This window comes from Neofelis nebulosa, chromosome 13, assembly GCF_028018385.1.
Source record: "Neofelis nebulosa isolate mNeoNeb1 chromosome 13, mNeoNeb1.pri, whole genome shotgun sequence".
NCBI classification, from domain to species: Eukaryota; Metazoa; Chordata; class Mammalia; order Carnivora; family Felidae; genus Neofelis; species Neofelis nebulosa.
In genome coordinates, this window is record NC_080794.1 from 66,191,216 (window position 1) to 66,208,919 (window position 17,704).

General features: G+C 39.4%; 1 protein-coding gene across 1 annotated transcript in view; it reads right to left on the reverse strand.

The window, feature by feature from the left end:
- PCGF6 (polycomb group ring finger 6) overlaps nucleotides 1-17,704 on the reverse strand; it is a 35,734-nt gene that overhangs the window by 6,599 nt on the left and 11,431 nt on the right. Inside the window, exons 8-9 of the mRNA XM_058697653.1 lie at nucleotides 11,638-11,736; nucleotides 4,255-4,341 (exon numbers count right to left, since the gene is read on the reverse strand). Of these exons, the coding sequence (XP_058553636.1) occupies nucleotides 4,255-4,341; nucleotides 11,638-11,736 (186 nt within the window). The remainder of the gene's footprint in view (nucleotides 1-4,254; nucleotides 4,342-11,637; nucleotides 11,737-17,704) is intronic.

Sequence of the window (17,704 nt, forward strand, 5' to 3'; positions counted from 1 at the left end):
ATATTGCAGTAAAGAACAGTTAACCTTGGAGCATCTTTCTAATACTCAATTACATATAAGTTTCATTAGCAAAATTACAAAATTTGTGATTTCTTTAAAAAATCCAAATACCAGGGCACCTGGGTGGCTCAGTCAGTTGAGTGTCTGACTCTTGATTTCAGCTTAGAGTCGTGATCCCATGGTTGTGGGATCGAGCCCTACATCAGGCTCTGCGCTGAGTGTGGGGCCTGCTTGGGATTCTCTTTATCCTTCTCTCTCTCTCTCTGCCTGCCCTCTGCTCAAGCATGCTTTCTCTCTCTCTCTCTCTCAAAAAAAAAAAAAAAAAAAGAAATCCAAATGCCATTTAAAAAGTTATGAAAAACTGTGAATGACCATGAAATGGCAATTAGTATTAATTTGGAGGTTACAATAAAATATTAATGAGTAAGCAAATCTGCATTGATCAGCTGTATATTCTTTTGGGCCCTACTTAGTTCGCTCACTATCATGTCTGTGAGATTCATCCATGTTGATGTATATGGTAGTTGTATTTAATTGTATGTATATGTCACAATTTTTTACTCATTTTTTGTTGGGCATATGGGTTGCTTCCAGTTTGTGGCTATCATGACCAAACTATTATCAACTACCTTGTACATGTCTTGTGGTAGACATGATACTCATTTCTATTGAGTCTATACTCGGGAATGGAATTGCTGGGGAATAGGGTGTACATCCACGGCTTTAGTAGGTACCACCAAAAGAACACCCAAGTGGCCGAACCAGTTCACACCCCCACTAACCACGCACATACATTCTAGTTGCTCCACACCCACACCAACACTTAGATTGTGAGGCTTTTGCATTTTGCTAGGTCAACTTGGCCAAACTGGAACTATGTTTCCCCAAATCCCTTCCCTGTTAGGTTAGCCAATAGAGATTTGTGTAAGATAAGATGTGCCAAGTGGAAGGAGGCAGAAGCCATTATGCTCAGGTCCTCATAGAGCACCCGATGCTCGCTCAGCTTATACACATTGTTGCTGGTATGCTGGCTCACATTGTAGGGACAGGAAGGCAGCCAGGCCTGCCACTAATTCCTCTTGCTCCCACAAGAGCTCCACCTTCAGCTTCTCTGAGTTCTGGGCCAAAGACCACCAGCTTTGTCTACAGATCACCCATGTCACTGAAGATGGAACTGATGAGACACACATTCCAGTTTCTCCTTACAGGTTCCAATTTATTCTCACTATTCCCCACTCATGACGGTCTTTTCTTCCAATTGCTGCCCTGTTGATTCACAATGACTACTGGTCCATAGGCACTATCTTTCAATACACTTCTTCACCGGCCCCTGCAGTTGTTTAAGGTATAATTCTGTAATATTCATTTGGGTTCTATTTCTCCAATGGAATCCTAACTGCTAAAACTGATGAATCCAGGGGTGCCTGGGTGGCTCAGTCAGTTAAGTGTCCGACTCTTGATTTTAGCTCAGGTCATGATCTCAGGGTTCGGGAGATTGAGCCCCTTTTTGGGCTCTGCGCTGACAGTGCAGAGCCTGTGTGGAATTCTCTCTCTCTCTCTGCCCCTCCCCTGCTCACTTGCTCTCAAAATAAATAAACTTAAGGGGCACCTGTGGCTCATGTGGTTAAGCATCCAACCCCGGCTCAGGTCATGATCTCACAGTTCCTGAATTTGAGCCCCATGTTAGGCTCTGTGCTGACAGCTCAGAGCCCAGAGCCTGCTTCAGATTCTGTGTCTCCCTCTCTCTCTGCCCTGCCCCTGCTCACACTCTCTCTGTCTCTCACAAATAAATAATAAACGTTAAAAAAATAAAATAAGAATCGGGGCGCCTGGGTGGCTTGGTTGGTTAAGCGTCCAACTTCGGCTCAGGTCACGATCTCACGGTCCGTGGTTTGAGCCCCGCATCAGGCTCTGTGCTGACAGCTCAGAGCCTGGAGCCTGTTTCAGATTCTGTGTCTCCCTCTCTCTCTGCCCCTCCCCTGTTCATGCTCTGTCTCTCTGTCTCAAAAATAAATAAACGTTAAAAAAAAAAAGTTTTTTTAAATAAAAAATAAAATAAAAATAAACTTAAAAAAATAAAACAAAAAACTGGTGAATCCAGGTAAAGCATAGATGAATGTTCACTGTGCTATTTCTATGACTTTCCTAAAGGTTTAAAAATTTTTCAAAGTATAGAGGTGGCTGGGTGGCTCAGTTGGCTGAGCATCCACTTCAGCTCTGATCATGATCTCAGTTTATGAGTATGAGCCCCACATTGTGCTCACTCCTGTTAGCATGGAGCCTGCTTTGGATCTTCTGACCCCCTCTCTCTCTACCCCTCCCCTGCTTGTGTTCTCTGTCTCTCTCTCTCTCTCAAATAAATAAACATTAAAAAAATTTTTTTTCAGAGTACAAAGATTAATATAACACCTTTGTAACCAGTACTCAGTTTTATTGAGTATTAACACTTTCCTTTGTTTCAAATTTCTTTTTAAAGTGATGTGAATTTTACATCTTCCTATCTGAAAGAATAAAGTGTTACCAACCCTCATTAAATCTGAGTGGTGGGTGCAAGGAAATCGGTAGCAAATTGGTAAAAAGAAAACCATGCAAAAAATAAATAAAATTCTCCATAATAGACCAGTCATTAGGCTGCAGAAATTTCGGCCATATTTCTTTACAGGTTGGTGGTAAAGTACAGCCACAAAAATCATATCAAAATATATCAATTCTTTGTTTCCTATCGAAGAAAACATACACCTTCCCTATGATCCAACAATTCCACTGCTAGTTAGGTGTCCAAAGTAAGTGAAAGCAAAACTGATTTAAAAAGATGAGGAGGAAGAAAATGTATACTTGTGTTCATAGCTACTTTATTTGTATTTTTTTATTAAAATGTTTTATTTATTTTTGAGAGAGTACAAGCAGGGGAAAGGAAGAGACAGGGGGACACAACATCCAAAGCAGGCTCTGCATTGACAGCAGTGAGCCAGATGTGGAGCTCGAACTCACAAACTGCGAGATCATAACCTGAGCTCAAGTTGGACGCTCAACCGACTGAGCTACCAGGTGCCCTGCTACTTTATTTGCATTAGCCAAAAAGGGGAAATAACCCAAGTGTCCATGAATAGGAAAATGGATAAAATATGGCATGTTATACAATGAAATACTATGCAGCAATGAAAAGAAACAAACTATTGCTACATGTAACCACATGGATAAATTTCAATATGAGGGATGAAAGATGCCAGACACAAAAGAGTACTTGATTCCACTTACATGACATTCCAGAATAAACAAAATTAATCTATGGTAAACATAGGTATAAATATTTATGATTCTGGATTAGGAAATGGTTTCTCAGATATGACACCAAATACAGAAGGAACAAGGGGTGCCTGGGTGGCTCAGTTGGTTAAACGACCGACTCTTGATCTGAGCTCAGGTCATGATCTCGTGGTTCCTGAGTTCAAGCCCTGTGTCGGGCTCTGTGCTGACAGGGCAGAGCATGCTTGGGATTCTCTCTCTCCGCTCCTCCCTTGTTCACATATACTTGTGCGTGCGCGCGCTCTCTCTCAAAATAAATAAATAAATACATAAATACATAAATAAACTCAAAAAAAAAAAAAACCCAAAAAACAAAAAAAAACCAAAAAAAAAAAAAAAAAGAACAAAACCAGAAGGAGCAAAAGGAAAACCAGATAAAATGCACTTCATTATAAACACTTTGTGTTTCAAAGGTCATCACAAAGAAAATGAAAAGACAACCCACTGAATGGGAGAAAATTTTTACAAATCAGATATCTGATAGTGGACGAGTATACAGAAGATATGAAAAACTCTTATAACTCAATAATAAAAATCCCCAATTTTTAAAAATGGGCAAAGGATCTAAATAGAAATTTCTCCAACGATATACAAATGGCCAGTAAACACACGAAAAGATCCTCAACATGATTAGTCATCAGGGAAATAAAATCAAAACCACTACGAGATGCCACTGCATACCCAATAGGATGGCTATAATCAAACAAACCGAGGGGTATCTGAGTGGCTCAGTCGGTCAAGCGTCCGACTCTTGATTTTGGCTCAGGTCTGTCTCTCGCTCTCTCTCTCTGCCCCTTCCCCTCTTGCACTCTCTCTCTCAAAATACATAAACTTAAAAAAAAAAAAAAAAAAAGAAAATTATGGAACCTTTATTAAAACCGTTGATAACATTTCTTTCATTAAACAACGTGCCTGTCAGGCAGAAGTCCGATAAAGTCTAGGACCCACCTGCATTGCTGCATCACCAATCGCACGTCGGATCTCCCTTAGGGTCTGATACTGCTCCAACAAGTGATCGCCACAGATGATATCTACCTGTGGGCAAATAAGAGTATCAGATTGCTTTCCTGCTTCAAAAAACCATAGGAAAAAAATTAAGAAAAACCTACATAGTTATTTCCAAACTTTGCTATTTTATTTTAGACAGATTAAACACTCTCAAGACATATTTTAAAAACTTGCTATAAAAATAAAGTAAAATGGAAGGGGTATTAGAAGACATAGCAGGATAATAGTATAGTACAGCAGGCACTCAAAATGTTCCCTTGAATCTCTGAGAATAAATAAAATCATATTTAATATATTCAGCATAAGGCAGCACGGAAAGGTACATTTTTTTAAGTTCCACGCTAAAATTGTTAAAAGGGTATATGATACTTAAAAAGGCTTTTAGTTACTTGAATAATTCTCTTATAAGGACTATCTCACTTTCCAACAATGAAGAGTCTAACAGTGACATCAAGTGCACACTAAGGGAGCTGTTTTATGAATGGAACATCTTAAGATTTTTTAGTTCTTTGGGAAGTCAAAGTTCTAAGATAAATCTTTTATGGTGAATGCTCTAGAAAGAATGACATTCAGTGACATACTACAAGGGAGTAAGATTCCAGTATACTTACTTGCTAAGACAGAAATGCAAATCTTTAATCTTTCTTTGTCTTTCAAGGAGTACTCCTTTCCCATTGCCTTAAAATGGGGTCAGGTTCTTGATGTCTTATTCATATAGATCCCTTCATTGACTACATCTCCTAACATCACTGTTTAGTTTATGGTGTGACAGTTCTTCTTGTCCTCTAACCCAGAATAGAATATCACCTCTGACTCTTAGTTCTCCTTTCCCTTTCTTCTCATACGCAATCAGTTAAAAAGTCCTGCGGCTTCTTTCTTCATAATACCTCTCAGTGTTCCTAGCATCCTTTCAGCGGCTACCCCTGGGCTTAAAGCTGAAATCCCCTTCTAACCAGATCTTCCTACTTTCAAATTGTTTACTCTAAAATTCCTGTCCAATGCCAACGTTATTAATCTCCTTGAAAGCTTCAGCATAGGTGGGGAAGAATCATAAAAGCAGTTGAATTTCACTGAGAAGCCACTATGTATACCATATGTTATACTATGTATATAATCTTCACATTCTTGTGAGCTAGGTATTATAATGCCCAATTTACAGATAAAAATACTAAGAGGTAAAGACATTTAACTTTCCTAAAGTCGCAAAGCTAGTAACTAGTAAAGTCCAGATCTAAACCCAGGTCTGTCCCCAGGTCTATCTTTCTCCAAAGCCTAAGTGCACATCAGGGGTTAGCAAACTTGTTCTATAAAGGGGTAGACACTAAATATATTAGGCTTTGTAGGCCCTAGGATCTCTGTCATAGCTTCTCAAATCTGCCACAATAGCATGAAAACAGCCTTAGTATGGCTGCATTCCAATGAAATTTTATTTATAAAAACAGATGGCAGGCTAGATCTAGCCTATGGGCCAGTTTGTCAACGCACATGCTAGATCTTAAGGCATAAACTCCAATTAGTACCAACTTTTAAAAAAAAAAAAGATTTTTAAAAAGTAATCTCTACACCCAATGTGGGGCTCGAACCCACAACCCCAAGATCAAGGGTCACATGCTCCACTGACTGAGCCAGCAAGGTGCCCCCAATTAGTACCAGCTTTTGTGTCTCACACCTACTAGTTTCAACATTGGCAGAGCAAGCCTTGTTTGCAAGATGATTTGAAAGCTATGATAGAATATTTTGTGCACAGACCTCAGATCCATGAAAAACTAAAGAATTTGGAAACTATCATCATGTTTTGATTAAGTATTCAGCAATCCAGAGACCATCACTCTTCATGGGCTTCTCCCCATGGTATACATTTATGGTCTGGTTACTGTATTTTTCTTTTCAACTTAATCTTAACCCCCAGAAGTTGGCAGTTACTAACAGTTTGATGTGGATGGCCCTAGATGCTATGTGCCCATGTGGGATTTTTGTTTTGTTTTTTAAACATGGGATCATGAGAGAGCCTGCGTAGCTCAGTCGGTTAAGTGTCCAACTTTGGCTCAGGTCATGATCTCACAGCTCATGGGTTCGAGCCCTGTATCAGGCTCTGTGCAGACAGCTTGGAGCCTAGAACCTACTTTGGATTCTGTCTCCCTCTCCCCATGCCCCTCCCTTGCTTGCGTTCTGTCTCTCTCAAAAACAAACATTAAAAAAATTAACAAAAAATAAAAAATGGGATCAAGCCACGTAAACTGTTCTACAACTTATTTAAAAACCAAAAAGCCTTAGGGATGCCTGGGTGGCTCAGTCAGTTGAGCGTCCGTCTTCGACTCAGGTCATGATCTCACAGTTCGTGAGTTCGAGCCCTGTGTCAGGCTCTGTGCTGACAGCTCAGAGCCTGGAGCCTGCTTCCTATTCTGTGTCTTCTTCTCTCTCTGCCCCTCCCCCGCTCATGCTTTGTCTCTCTCCCTGTCAAAAATAAATAAATATTAAAAAAAATTTTTTAAAACCCCAAAAAACCTTAATATAGCATAGACATCTCTGAAGTACAAGGTTACCTCTAATAGCTACATTGTGTTCCACTGTATAAATATGTCATAACTTTTTATATTTATTTTTTATTTTAGAAAGAGCACAAGTAGGGGAAAGAGAGAATCTTAAACAGGCTCCATGCTCAGCATGGAGCCCAAGGCGGACCTCGATCCCATGACCCTGGGATCATGACCTGTACTGGAATCAAGAGTTGGACAATCAACTCAGCCATCCAGGTGCCCCTGAATATGTCATAATCTATAAACCCATTTCCCTGATAAACATTTAAATTGCTTCTGATTTTACAATACTGATTTTTAAAAGTTACCTGACTGTAAATATTTCATAAATTACTTCATTCAGAGTCACATCGCTGGGTTCCCACAAACATGACCCACATATTTGGTAGTTTGTAGATGGACTCATGGACTCAGCAACACAGCAAGGATATGTGGCCAGATCAGCAAGGGAAAAAGATGTAGGTGGAGTCTGGACAAATCCACACACAGGCTTCCTATGGTCCCCCTCTCGGTTCAGGAGAAGATACACCCAGAGTACTCCTTTTCCTAGCACTGGAAATGCAGCCCACTTGTGCAATGTTTCTGCCCAGGGAAGCCCATTTGAAGTTCAGAGTACAGGGTTTTTACTGAGGGCTGTTCATGTTGGCATTCTCTGCCTGTAACAAGTACTAAGCTCCAGACTCCCAGAAGGAAAGCAGGTATTCATCACAGATCCATTGTATGGTGTAGGCATGGTGAAACACCCTTACTGGGAACTTTCTGCAAGCCAAAATGCTAGGTAGGCAAGGGCCAACTGTAGAAGCAGTCCCTTCTAAAGAGAGCAGCCTCAGGTTTGCTTATTAACTCTTTTCCTGTATAATCTTTCTACCTCTGGAGTAGCTAAGTCTCAGGCAGAAAGGTTAACTGTAATATTTCTAACCTCAGAGCAGAAATCAGACTGTGAGGGTAGTCTAAGAAGGCAGGAAAAACCTGTATCTTTTTTTTTTTTAAACCCGTATAAAAAAAATTTTCAACGTTTATTTTTGAGACAGAGAGAGAGAGAGAGTGTGCAAGCAGGGGAGGGGTGGAGAGAGACAGAGACACAGAATCGAAAGCAGGCTCCAGGCTCTGAGCTGTCAGCACAGAGACCAACGTGGGGCTTGAATTCATGAACCCTAAGATCATGACCTGAGCTGAAGTTGGACGCTTAACCGACTGAGCCACCGAGGGGCCCCAAACCACCCCCCCCTTTTTTTTTTTTTTACAAGCAAGATCACACTACAGGTTCCAAGATAGGATTTTTCACTGAATGAGCTAGTAGCATACTTGTTCACACATGCTCTTCTTTGACAGAAAGTCTTTTTTCTTCGTCTGGCAAATTCCTATACATTCTTCAAGTCCATTCTTTGACTCCTCCAGAGTTAAATCATTCACTCTTGCACTCTTGTCACACTCACCATATCCTATTATCATTCAGTTTTCTTGTATATCTTCCCTACAAGCAAGTCCCTTGGTGGCATAAATTTTCTCTCTCATCTTTGTACTCTTAAGGCCAAGTACATAGATGCTCAATTTAGCATCAATAGGTAATAAATAAATGGTAGGGACATACCATATGATGCATTAGAGTCTGTTTAAAAATTGATTTGGAAACAATTTAATAGTAAGGTTAAGTTCATATCCTAAATAAATAATAACCTATCTTTTAAGATGGAATTAATTATGGTAGGATTAACAATAAAATCTAACATCACTTATTCTACATAAAGAATTTTTAGTGATCAATGTGATGTTTATTTTCTAAGTCTCGTTTCATAAAACAAAAATAAGATCTGACGATCAAACAATGTATGCAGGAACACAAGAGTAGCTATAAGACAAAATAAAATAAGACATGAGTTCAATATACCATTGACTCAACCACAGTAATCCAGAGGCACTCGGATTTCTTTTTTTTTTTTAATTTTTTTTTCAACGTTTTTTATTTATTTTTGGGACAGAGAGAGACAGAGCATGAACGGGGGAGGGGCAGAGAGAGAGGGAGACACAGAATCGGAAACAGGCTCCAGGCTCCGAGCCATCAGCCCAGAGCCTGACGCGGGGCTCGAACTCACGGACCGCGAGATCGTGACCTGGCTGAAGTCGGACGCTTAACCGACTGCGCCACCCAGGCGCCCCCAGAGGCACTCGGATTTCTATGTGATGGAATCTATCCAGACAATTACTGATTTCTGATTTTGAAGTAACTTAAATCTCTTGTAAGAATACATGATCTGTATTTTTTTAATCAGAATTGTCTTCCTTTTTTATTTTGGTATGCCACAAATAACTTTTAAGGTAGTTTATTACTTAACAGTCCTGTAGTAATCATTCATTCCTGCTAGAAATAACCCTAAGTGAAGGCCACATACCTATAAACAGAGCACACATTTCCTACTTGGGAATAACTGGTTTAAAGAAGATCAGCACAGCAGGCTCAAGTGACTGGGTTCACCAAGCATTTTGTTTTGATTAATGGTTAACTAGCTCAATGTTCTGTTCGTATTAGAAGTAACTCTTGTTTACTCTCTCTTGGATTTAGAAGGTCTAAACAATTTTAGTCACAATCTGCATATTTGATAGTTCTCTGTTCCATCATTTCAACATTTTGGTGAAATAGTAATTTATAAGTGTTGCCACCTATATAGTCCCTGAATAGGAAAGAAATATTTACCGAGAAAGCCAAGAACTGACAGAAAGTTAAATGTTGAAGACAAATTTTATATAATTTTGTTTCAGGGGTGCCGGGGTGGCTCAGTTGGTTGAGCATCTGACTTCAGCTCAGATCATGATCTTGCAGTTCATGAGTTCGAGCTCCACATCAGGCTCACTGCTGTCAACACAAAGCCTGCTTTGGATCCTCTGTCCCCCTCTCTCTGACCCTCCCCCACTTGCAGTCTCTCTCTCTCTCTCAAAAATAAACACATATATACACACACACACATATATATATTATATATGTGTGTGTGTGTATATATGTATATATACGTATATATATAACATTTTATTTCAAAATGCTGAAAGCCTTGAATTCTATGAAAGAAAAAACCTACATTTTTACACAGCCAAACCAATTTGGCAACCACATTTCTTTTTTTTTTTATTAAAAAAAAATTTTTTTTTCAACGTTTTTTATTTATTTTTGGGACAGAGAGAGACAGAGCATGAACAGGGGAGGGGCAGAGAGAGAGGGAGACACAGAATCGGAAACAGGCTCCAGGCTCCGAGCCATCAGCCCAGAGCCTGACGCGGGGCTCGAACTCACGGACCACGAGATCGTGACCTGGCTGAAGTCGGACGCTCAACCGACTGCGCCACCCAGGCGCCCCGCAACCACATTTCTTAAAACACCACATGTGAAACTTATAAATGGTAATTCTGTTCTGATCAGTATCTAGCCACAAAGGAAGTAATCTATACCCTACAGAAAGCCCTCTTGGGTGGCATTTCTTACTTTATATAATCAGGTGCCACTCTTCTGAATTCTGCTTTTAGAAATAATAGACTGTTATGGGATCACTTACAATTCTTTGTCCAGGGGTCTCTAATAAGTTACCTTTTTTTTTTTTTTTTAATATTTATTTTTGAGACAAAGAGAGAGACAGAGACAGAATGTGAGCGGGGGAGGGGCAGAGAAAGAGGGAGACACAGAATCTGAAATAGGCTCCAGGCTCGGAGCTGCCAGCACACAGCCCAACTCTAGGCTCGAACTCACGAACTGCGAGATCACGACCTGAGCCGAAGTTGGACACTTAACCGAATGAGCCACCCAGGCGCCCCATCTAGTTAGTTACCGGAAGACTAGCAATAACCTCAGGTAAGCTGTGGCTACAAGGTGGCCAGGTAAGTTATTTCCAGTTTTCAGTTGCCATGAGAAATACCTGTTAACTTAATAGCAAATAGTGTTTTATTTTTTTTTTTTTTAATTTTTTTTTTTTTTCAACGTTTTTTATTTATTTTTGGGACAGAGAGAGACATAGCATGAACGGGGGAGGGGCAGAGAGAGAGGGAGACACAGAACCGGAAACAGGCTCCAGGCTCCGAGCCATCAGCCCAGAGCCCGACGCGGGGCTCGAACTCACGGACCGCGAGATCGTGACCTGGCTGAAGTCGGACGCTTAACCGACTGCGCCACCCAGGCGCCCCGCAAATAGTGTTTTAAATAAAAATTATTTCTTCATATTTTACACATGATGGAGAACAAAATCCTCTTTAAAATTTAAGTAATGAAAGAGCAAAACTATATAGATGTGCGTTGTCAGTGACCCACATTCTATTTAGACTTTATGTTCAACAATACATGAGGTTCGAGTTTCTACCTTATAACAAGAACATATTACATGGCTAGAATGGGAGATCTTTCCTAATGCTCAAAAAACAAATAGGGTCTCTATTAGACAGCTATCTCACTTTTCTAGGTGTCTTGGACCTAGCTTGTCACAAACGCAAGGATGTCCTCTGAAGAGAAGAGGATGGGTGATAAACAACCTTCTGCACTATCAAAGAGACAGCCTTGGGGAACCGAGGCTCGTATCCTCAGCTCTTCTCTGACACTGACAGGTAGTCAGTCACCAATGCCAGTGAGAAGCAGACAGTTGGTCAAATGTGATTCAAGTGGGGCTGGAATCACTGTGTCCCAATATTTAATTAGCATTTACATTATCTACATATCATAAAAGCCACAGCATGCAATCCTTTTTAGCATTTCTTCAGTATACTAAAGGTAATCTCACAGCTTCATCTGTCCTTTTACATACATATACTCTACCTGACAAGCTGGATCAAGACCCATTTTTCTTCTGAGGAATTTTTCTACATGCCCAATAGTTGCTTCTCCAGAAACTCGGACAAACTTCTTTTCCAAGGGCTACAAAAATAAACATAAATAAATATTTTCAGAATAAATACATATAATGTATAAATCATAAAGCAAATTTTATAATAAAGATGTTCAACAGATTTATGAAAAAAATTACTATGAAATTTGAGCTCATTTACCTACCAAAGAAGAAAAAAGGAATTTTTGCTTAGCTTCCCCTCTGAAAAGTATGTCAATAATTTTTTTTAATAGAAAAGCTTACTGGTTTAATACCTCATCAAAAATAAAACTTAAGAGTAAAATGTATTGACAGAGAGAAATATCTAAGACTAAATTATGTCTAAAACAATCTAGCATCCTCAACAAAAAAAACTGCAAGGGAAAAAAAGAACAAGATGGAGAAGGAACGTCTAGACTGAAAAAGATGTGAAGAATATAAATAAGAGATATGTCAACCAATTACAATGTATGGATCGCATTTGGGTCCTGATTTAAACAAACCTATACAATAATTTTCATGAGATAATTTTGGAAATTTAAGTAGCATGTGGATATTTGATTAAGGAACTACTATTAGTTTTCAAAACTGTAGTATCCCTATTCTGTTTGTAAAAAGTCCTTATCTCTTAGAAACAAATCTGATTATTTACTGATAAAAATGTCTCAGATTTGCTTTAAAATTGTGAGAAGTGGTGAAGACATAGATGAAACGAGATTGGCCGTGAGTTTATAATTACTGAAGCTGAGCGTGTACATGGGCATTCATTTTACCATTCTGTCTATTTCTGTGTAAGTGTGAAATTTTCCAAAATAAACGGTTTTCTTTTTTAAGAGGAAAATAAAAAGACTGACATCTAGACATATGTGGCTGGAATCTGATCCGATGGTCTAAGATGATAGGGGAGACGCCACAGGGTCTTAAAGGAAAAGCTAACACTTAGGCAGGCACTCCATCTCCAAGGCAGTTTTAAGGATGTTACTCTCTAACACAAAGGAAAAGCTGAGGTCATCAGAACTAAAAGGGTACCTTTTAGGAATACATGAACAATAGATTAGGCGCACGTTTGTCTCAAATGACAGCACTCAAGCTTTCTTATCTGTAGTTTGGTTCCTTAAGATATTCCCTTATAGTAACGCTACCCCTTATTACCACAGTGCAGCAGACAGCATAGGTGTTAAGCACAGATACTCCAGAAACAGACCTCCTGGGTTTAAACCCTGGTTCTGCCATTGTCTAGCCCTAAGTCTTTGGGCAAGATGATGAACCTTTCTGTCCCCATTTGTGAAAGAGATAATAATAGCACCTACTACATCTCACAGATTTTATCAAGAGGAAGGTGAATTAATGTATGTAAATAACTATTAACAATTCCTGGCACATATTTACTACTGGTGTGTTGTGATCATTTCACTCTTTATGTAAAAGAACTTGACTCTTACATAAGAAAGTCTATATAAGAGACCCTCATCCCATGGTTATGGGATACTGATACAATCTAGACAAAAATGGCAAAGTTTCACGCTCTTTTATTGTAAGTACAGGAATCATCTCACAAAGCTAAAGCAGTCTAAGGAGGTACAGCCATGCCCCAGGTGGAGTCCCCAAGAAAATATCTCACTGTAGGTGGCACTGGTTAGCATAAGAATCCTATCAAGGACCTTGAGAAGCTGCTATTCTGAATTATCTAGCTATGCCTGTCTGGCAACCAGTGTTTTGTTTTTTGTTTTTTAGAGAAAGAGCAAATGAGTGGGGTAGATGGACAGAGGGAGAGAGAATCTTCAGCATGCTCCACAACTCAGCATGGAGCTGGACACAGGGATTGATCCCACAACCCTGGGATCATGACCTGAGCGGAAATCAAAAGTCAGACGCTCAGCTGAACTAGAGAACATTTCTGAAGGTTAATTCCCTGGGCTTACCTCAGGTATACCAGCAGAGGACAGTCCAATTTCTCTCATTTCTAAATTCTTAGTGAACACCTCACCCCAGGCGTTTGTTAAAATTAATCCAACTTAGCTAAAGTTAGAAATACTATTACTTTTTACCTTTTTAAAAAATGTTTATTTTTGAGAGAGTGAGCGAGCATCAGAGGGACAGAGAGAGAGAAAGAGAGAGAGAGACAGAGAATTGAAAGCAGGCTCTGTGATAATAGTAGAGAGCCTGATGTGGGGCTTGAACTCACCAACTGTGAGATCATGACCAAGCTGAAGTCAGACGGCTTAACTGCCTGAGCCACCCACCCAGATGCCCCAATACTGTACTTTTTAGATCACCTAGAACAGAATTATGAGATCTGCCAACACCTGAAAGAGAAAAAAAATGTGTCTTGGCTTTCAAAGCCAGGGTTCTCATGTGGCTGACTTAGTCCTCATGCCCCAGGTTCACAAGTTAACTGGATTTTTCCTCCATATAATTCACATTCAGTTTTTTAGAAGAAAATTTGGGTTTTTTGTTTTTGTTGTTTTGCTTAAAGCTCTAGAACAGTTCTCACCTACATAGTCAACTCTTATCTTTTCTGCTACACCTCATAGTCTCCTACCATCTGTAAATAGGAAAAAAAAAATCCAGATTTATACCTCTTTGAAATTAAGCACAGACAGCAATCTTCCCTACCATCTATAACACAAAAGGCCAATTTTATAAGAAAGTTGAATAAGCTAGTTTAGATCTGTAGGGAGATTTAGGAAAGTTATTTTCTTGCTTTAGATAATGCATACCACTAAACAGATCTTTTAAAGAGATGATACCAACTCATAATTACACTTTACCTTGAAAAAATTCCTATTTCTGTCAACTGAAAAGGCCTAGAAACTGTTATGTACCCAATAGGTAGGTGAACCCCCAGTAGCCAGATTGATTTTTAAAAACCACCAAAAGGGGTGACACCTGGGTGGCTCAGTTGGTTAAGCGTCTGACTTCAGCTCAGGTCATGATCTTGCAATTTGTGGGTTTGAGCCCCACATTGGGCTCTCTGCTGTCAGCACAGAGCCTGCTTTGGATATTCAGTCTCCCTCTCCTTCTCTCAAAAATAAACAAACATTAAGGAAAAAAAAAACACCAAAAGGAACTAGGACACCTTGGAGAAAGGACTAATTCCATGTCTGGGGGACAAGAGATGTACAAGTTGAACATAGAACATCTTGTCATATCAGATAGCAAGAAAGTATTACAGACTATGATACCTATGATAGGACAATTTGAACACCAATAAAGGTAATAAATAAAATAGGTTTAAATCACAAATATGTTTAAATTTAGGAGTTCACACTAAAGTAAAAACAAAAACAAGAAAACCTATTTGATTTGGTCAAGACTGGAGTATGCTCATGAACCAACTCATTACTCTGAGCTTGGTAAGTAAAGGGAAAGAATCAAGCATTTATCTTGCCTTTCCTATAAAAACGATTCCACTGGCTAACCAAATAGAGGAAAGAAAGTTTCTCTTTATAAAGGTATTTTAACTAGTAAAAGAAGTGGGGGCGGGGGGGGGGCTCACTGGCTTAGTCAGTGGAGCATGCGACTCTGGATCTTGAGGTTGTGAGTTTGAGTCCCACATTGGATGCAGAGATTATTTTAAATTAAAATCTTAAAAAAAGAGGAATGACAGCATCATTTTCCAAACCCTATTAAGCTAATGGGCTTAGACACTGAGCACCAATGGTTGCTAACATAAAGAGATCCAGACAACCAGATATTATGTGCCTCTAGATAGACAGAAACACCACCTATGACGTATTCTTGATCCCTTCAAATCAAACCTGTATGATCAACACTCTGAACTTAACTATCAGTTTATGGGAAAGATAGAAGACAGAAGAACATGCCAAATTATACCACAGTGATACAACATCAAAACCCAATCTATAGAAAACTACAGGACAAATGACTCCTTGTCATCAACAACTGCAAGAAAAAAAGAAATGGAAAACCAAAGATTTGAAGACATTCATATCCAATCACAATGTGTGAACTTCATCTGGATCCTGACTTAAAGTGTTTAAAAAAAAAAAAAAAAAAGTGGGGTGCCTAGGTGGCTCAGTTGGTTAAGCGACCAGCTCTTGGTTTCAGCTCAGGTCATGATCCCACATGTGGGGTTCTAGCCCCACAATGGGCTCTGTGCTGACAGTGCAGAGCCTGCTTGGGATTCTCTCTCCATCTCTCTCTGCCTCTTCCCCACTCACACACACTCTCTCTTAAAATATACCAACTTAGGGGCGCCTGGGTGGCTCAGTCGGTTAAGCGGCCGACTTCGGCTCAGGTCATGATCTCGCGGTCCGTGAGTTCAAGCCCCGCGTCGGGCTCTGTGCTGACAGCCCGGAGCCTGGAGCCTGTTTCAGATTCTGTGTCTCCCTCTCTCTGACCCTCCCCCGTTCATGCTCTGTCTCTCTCTGTCTCAAAAATAAAATAAATGTTAAAAAAAAAAAAAAAAAATTAAAAAAAAAAAAAAATATACCAACTTAAAAAAAAAGACAGTGAGAGAGAGAAACACCCACTGTAATTGATGCAATGAAAAATTTGAACAATGAATAGGTACTTCACAGTAAGAAACTGTTATTTGGAGGCACCTGGGGAGCTCAGTCAGTTAAGCATCTGACATGATTTCGGTTCAAGTCAGGATCTCACAGATCGTGAAATCAAGCACTGCATCAGGCTCTGTGCTGACAGAGTGGAGACTGCTTGGGATTCTCTCTCTTCTTCTTTCTCTGCCCCTCCGCTGTTTTTTCTCTGTCTCAAAATAAATAAGCTTAAAAATATTGTTAATTTATCTCATTCACTACCCCCAACCTTTTGTAAAATGACTAACATACAAAGTTTTAAGATAGTACCATGAAGACCCAGATAACTTTCACCTAATTTACAAACTGTTGATATATTGCGGTATTTGCTTTATCTCTTCTAATCTATATGCATGTATGTATATGTGCATGTTAATTTTTTATTGGACTGCATGATTTATGTGCATACACTGAGATATTTTACTCCTAAACATATTAGCAATTATTTTCTCAGAATAAAGGGACTCTCCTGTATAACTACAATATAATTATCATGAAACATATATAATACTCAGGAATTTAACATTAATACAACACAATTATCTAAATAGTCCAAATTCTTTTATAAATTGTCTAATACCCATTGTAAATTGTTCTTATATCAGTGAAGGATCACACATTGCATTTTGTTATGTTTCTGTAATCTTTAATAAAGAATAGCTCTGCCACTTTATTTTTATCTTTCATGACAATGACGTTTTTGTAACTTTTTTTTTTTTTTTTTTTGGTATGATACATGGTCATTAAAAAAAAGAGACTCTTGGGGCGCCTGGGTGGCTCAGTCAGTTAAACATCCGACTTCAGCTCAGGTCATAATCTCATGGTCCGTGAGTTCGAGCCCCGCATCGGGCTCTGGGCTGATGGCTCAGAGCCTGGAGCCTGCTTTGGATTCTGTGTCTCCCTCTCTCTCTGCCCCTCCCCCATTCATGCTCTGTCTCTGTCTCAAAAATAAATAAACGTTAAAAAAAAAAAAGAGACTCTTCTTTCAAGAATACTGAAATATGTTAAGTGTCCAACTTCGATTCAGGTCATGATCTCACAGCTCATGGGTTCAGGCCCCGCATTGGGCTCTGTGCTGACAGCTCAGAGCCTGGAGGCTGCTTTGGATTTTGTGTCTCCCTCTCTCTCTCTCTGCCCCTTTCCCTGCTCGGGCTCGGTCTCTCTCTCTCTCAAAAATAAGTAATAAAAAAAAATTTGTTTTAAATACTAAAATATTTACAGATGAAGTGGCAAAATGCTGGGGATTTGTTTCAGTATAATAGGGAAGTGGACAGAGGTACAGATTAAATTGGCCATTAGTTAACTGGTAAAGCTGGGTGACAGGGAGGTTCTACTTTTCACTATGTTTAAAATTTTTCATAATTAAAAGTTAAAAAAAAATGACTCCTGGGAAAAATTATCTGGACTGTATTACTGCCTTGTGAAACACTTTGAAATTGAATATAGCAAATAGGCTTTA